General features: G+C 58.9%; 1 protein-coding gene across 1 annotated transcript in view; it reads right to left on the bottom strand.

Moving 5' to 3' along the window:
* The window catches only part of RASGRP2 (RAS guanyl releasing protein 2), a 15,622-nt gene extending 11,066 nt beyond the window's left edge, over window positions 1–4,556 (bottom strand). The window contains exons 1-5 of the mRNA XM_021710492.1: window positions 4,428–4,556; window positions 3,751–3,901; window positions 3,369–3,542; window positions 3,094–3,210; window positions 574–855 (exon numbers count right to left, since the gene is read on the bottom strand). Coding sequence (XP_021566167.1) covers window positions 574–855; window positions 3,094–3,210; window positions 3,369–3,542; window positions 3,751–3,837 — 660 coding nt within the window. The 5' untranslated portion in view covers window positions 3,838–3,901; window positions 4,428–4,556. The remainder of the gene's footprint in view (window positions 1–573; window positions 856–3,093; window positions 3,211–3,368; window positions 3,543–3,750; window positions 3,902–4,427) is intronic.
* Window positions 4,557–4,564: the final 8 nt, after the last annotated feature.

Here is a 4,564-nt window from a genome sequence, read left to right as displayed (position 1 = left end):
ACATCCAGCTAATTTTTGATTTATTGTAGAGACAAGGTCTCGCCAAGCTGCCCAGGTGGGTCTCGAACCTGTAGGCTCAGGCAATCCACTTGCCTCGACCTCCCAAAGTGCTGGGATTACAGGCTGAGCCACCGAGTCCAGGCCCCAGCTCAGATTTCAACCCCAAGCCTGTCCAGAGCCCAGAGGCAGCTAAAAATTCACTTCAAACCTTAAAAACCTCTGGACCAGAACCAACTCCCACCCTGGATCTCAAAACCAAGGGTAAGGCCAAGCCCAGAACCAGCCCTGCCTGTGGAACTCAGAGCTTGGCCCCAGCCCCTAAACACAGCCCACTGCCAGGAACTCAACCCAGAGTCCAGACCTCAAACACAGCCCCGGGGCACACACTAGCCTCCCGGTCACACCTCGGTCACACCTCAGTCCCCAGCCCAGATGGGAGCCTGGAGCCCCTCTGGGCCTTCACCCCTAGATCACAGTTCCTCGACCAGAACCAGAACCCAAGGCCAAGCCCACAGCCAGGACCCGCTGCCAACCCCTGGGCTCGGTCCCAAGCCTCCCTGCCCCGGATCTCACCGTCAGCAGGCTCAGCAGGTCTGGGTTGGCTTGGACTGGTGGCCGCAGGCTGGTCACCATGGCCAGCTCCTCTAGGATGCTGAACAGCTGCTTCATCTTGGCCCCATTGAGCAGGGTTCGGGCAGGGTCCAGCCAGTCGGGTAGCGCCAGCTGCAGGGCCACCAGGTCCTTGAGGTGCACACCCAGGATGGGGAAGCGGAAGCCCACGCAGGCCGCCAGGTGGCGCCGGTAGTTGCCATAGTTGCCGGTGGCTGTCACCAGTTCTGTCAGACCTTCCCAGAGCTGGGGGGACAGAGAGCAGAGGGTCACACACGCACGCCACCCAACCGTCCTGGACATGCGGGATCAGCTGAAGAGTCAGGGGTAGGTGGAAGGGTAACATTCTCCCTTGCGGTCCCCAGCACCGATCCTCCCAGGCCCTGGGGGCCGCAGCTCACAGATCATGAGTTCAAGGCAACGCCCACTGCCAAACGCACCACACCCCTATGCCAAGTCTGGACACGGGTTATCATCAACATTCAACAGAAAAAGAGGCCGGGCTCTGTGGCTCAGCCTGTCATCCCAGCACTTTGGGAGGCCGCGGCGAGTGGATTGCCTGAACCCGTGAGTTCGAGAACCACCCAGGCAACTTGGCGAGACCTCGTCTCTACGGTAAATCAAAAACTAGCCAGGCATGGTAGCGCACTCCTGTAGTTCCAGCTACTCGGAAGGCTGAGGTGGAAGGATGGCCGGAGCCCAGCAGGTCGAGGCGGCGGTGGCCGGGAGCAGCCACTGCACTCCAGTCTGGGTGACAGAGTGAGACTCCAACTTAAAAAAAAAAAAAAACAGAAGAAGCTGAGGATCTAGGCAGTAAGGCAGCAAAGGACCGTGACCTCGAAGAACGTTCTTAGCTCCATTGTCCGTAACAGCAGAAACTGGAAACACCCCAAAGATTCAACAATAGGACAGATACATAAATCAGGGGTAGATGTACAATAAAATATTATATGGCAACAAAAATGAATGAACAATTGCCCCACATAACAGAATGAAAAGAATCTCACAACGTGTGGAATGAAAGAAGCAAGACATAAAGTAACAAAAATGACATTCCATTCATGGGAAGTTCAAAACAGGCAGCCATAAATCCCACTGGGTTCTGGGACACACGCATAGGTGGTAGAGCCCTAAAAAAAGCAAGGTCACCATCACAGAAGTCGTGACATAGGCTCACAGAGGAGGGAGTTACGCCCTAGGGTGCTGGGAGCTGGCAATGTTTTATTTCTTTTTCTTGTTTTTCTGAGTTGGAGTCTCGTTCTGTCGCCCAGACTGGAATGCAGTGGCCGCTCCCAGCCACCGAGCCTTGACCTGCTGGACTCCGGCGATCCTTCCGCCTCAGCCTTCCAAGTAGCTGGAACTACAGGCGCGCGCTTCCACATCCGGCTCATTTTTGATTTATTGTAGAGATGAGGTCTTGCCAAGTTGCCCAGGCAGGTCTTGAACTCGCGGGCTCAGGCAATCCACTCACCTCAGCCTCCCAAAGGCACGGAATTACAGGCTGAGCCACCGAGCCCGGCTCAGCCAACTTTTTTGATTTATTGTAGAGATGAGGTATCGCCAAGTTGCCCAGGTGGTGTTTTATTTCTTGACCTGGGTGCTGGTGACACAGCACTCTCTTTTTCTTTTTCTTTTTGTGAGTCAGGGTCTCCCTCTGTTCCCCAGGCTGGAGTGCAGTGGCACACTCACAGCTCACCACAGCCTCGACCTGTTGGGCTCAGGCGATCCTTCCACTTCAGCCTTCCAAGTAGCTGGAACCACAGGCATGCGCCACCATGCCCAGCTAATTTTTTTTATTTATCGTAGAGACGAAGTCTCTCCAAGTTGCCCAGGCTGATCTTGAACCCATGAGCTTGGGCAATCCTCTCACCTCCGCCTTCCAAAGTGCTGGTATTACAGGCCTAAGCCATGGCGCCCAGCCCTAGTGCTTTCTTTATAATTTTCCTTTACACTATTAATCTGGTTCTCACTCTGTCGCCCAGGCTGCAGGGCAGTGGCATGCTTCCGGCTACCGCAGCCTCAATCTGCTGGGCTCTGGCCATCCTTCAGCCTCAGCCTTCCAAGTAGCCGGAACTACAGGCGTGTGCTACCCCGCCCGGCTAATTTTTGATTTATTGTGGAGACGAGGTCTCGCCGAGTTGCCTGGGTGGATCTCGAATCCACGAGCTCTGGTAATCCCCTCGCCTCGGCCTCTCAAAGTGCTGGGATGATAGGCTGAGCCACCAAGCCCAGCCTAGATACTTTTCTATATGCATACTGACTAATGTATTTTTCAGAAAACAAAAGAAGCAGAAGAAGAAACCATGAGCTGTGGTGTCAGGCAGAGCTGTGAGCCCGCACCCCGTCATTTCTACCATGCAACCTTGCAAAAGCATTTGACCCCTCTGAGCCTCAGTTTCCCCAGCTGTCAAATGAGGACGGCAGCGCCCAGTCCCCGGCGCCCCTGGGAGGCCTCGGCCAGGCAGGAGCTCACGCCCCGGGCACCTTGATGGTCTCAGGGCTGACGTGGCTGTGCGTCTCCTTGAGGCGGGCAATGGAGCTGTGGCTCAGGCCGCCGACCACGGCCATCAGCGTGTTGAAGTTTTGCAGCTGCAGCAGCTTCTGGGAGGCAAACAGGGAGGGGAGGCAGAGTCACTGAGCGGGCCCAGGGTGCCGGGCCTCCCTGGAGAGGACGGGGGCAGTGGGCTGGAGGGAAGGAGGCGGGCAGGGCCGGGGGAGCAGGGCCAGGGGGACCAGACGGGGCGGGGGCACGGCTGCACCTCCGCCACGTGCACAAAGTGCGTGATGACCAGGGCGCGCTGCGGGGCGGTGGGCTTGCTGAGGACCATCAGCTGCACCCACTGGGAGACACTGTTGAACAGGCAGATGAACCTCTCGAGGACCGGGTTGTCCACGGTGCACCCGTGCGTCACGAAGCTGTGATAGTCCTGGAACTGGGGGCCGGCGGGAGTGGCCTCAGCGTCCCGCCGGCCTCTCCCCTCTCGCAGCCACTCCGCGCCCTCCGGCTGTCCTGGCAGTTACACCGAAACCCCCGCCCCGTCTGGTCCCGTGAGCCAGCCTGCCCCCGGGGCCGTGCCCCTCCTGGGACACCCCCCCACCCATGCCCACACGGCCCCCTGATGCCCAGCCCTGGGGCCACACCAAGATCTTGCAGAAGGAGCGGTACTCCAAGTAAGTGAGATGCTCGGCCAGCTCCATGGGCTCCAGGTGGTCGAACAACAGGGACATCTTGCGCTTTTTCTGTCCCACGGGGTTGCGCTGGGTCACCTGTCGCTTCCACTTGTAGGTGGGGCTGGAGAAGCAAGAGTAGTGAGCCCTTAGCCGCCGGAGACGCCCCGCACCCCCGCACTCACGCAGACATGCCACTCAGGCTGACGGAGGCCCGACTGGAGGCGAGGCGCCATCCTAGACCTGGCTGTCCCTGGACCCCCTCTCTCCCCCCAGCCCGTCACGTGCTCCATACACGTTGATGGCCGACATGCTCTGTGCCAGGCACTGTACTAGGCGTGGGGGCGAGACAGATGAGTAAGACACTATTCTTGCCCTCAAGGGGCTCGCAGTCCACTGAAGGAGACGGAGGAGGTGGCGGCAAGGCGGGGAGAGGAGCAGACACCATGGCGGGAAGGACGCAGGGGACCCGCCGGGCTGCAGCGTGAGGTGTGGGGGATGGGCAGGTTGTGGAAGGCCAGGCAGGATGGCCGAGCTGCCCGGTGAGGCTTACCCGAGGCGACAGGGGGCCGTGGGAAGCGTTCAAGCAAGAGAGTGACATGACCCCCACTCACCCCAGCCAATGGACATTCCCCTCCCACCCCACGCACACGCTCTCGATGTCAATGAGGCTGCTGTGCCGGCGGTTCCCCTCTTGGTTCAGAAGAGCCTTCAGCGCCTTGATCTGCTCGGCCAGCTCCGGGTTCAGGTCGAACTCCGCCGGGAAGGCCGAGATCCAGTACCTGGC

The sequence above is a fragment of the Carlito syrichta genome, unplaced genomic scaffold (assembly GCF_000164805.1).
Source record: "Carlito syrichta isolate Samal-C Ts95f unplaced genomic scaffold, Tarsius_syrichta-2.0.1 Scaffold289192, whole genome shotgun sequence".
Classification (NCBI taxonomy): Eukaryota; Metazoa; Chordata; class Mammalia; order Primates; family Tarsiidae; genus Carlito; species Carlito syrichta.
The sequence above is the reverse complement of the archived record's forward strand: the minus strand, read 5'-3'. Positions and strand labels throughout refer to the sequence as shown.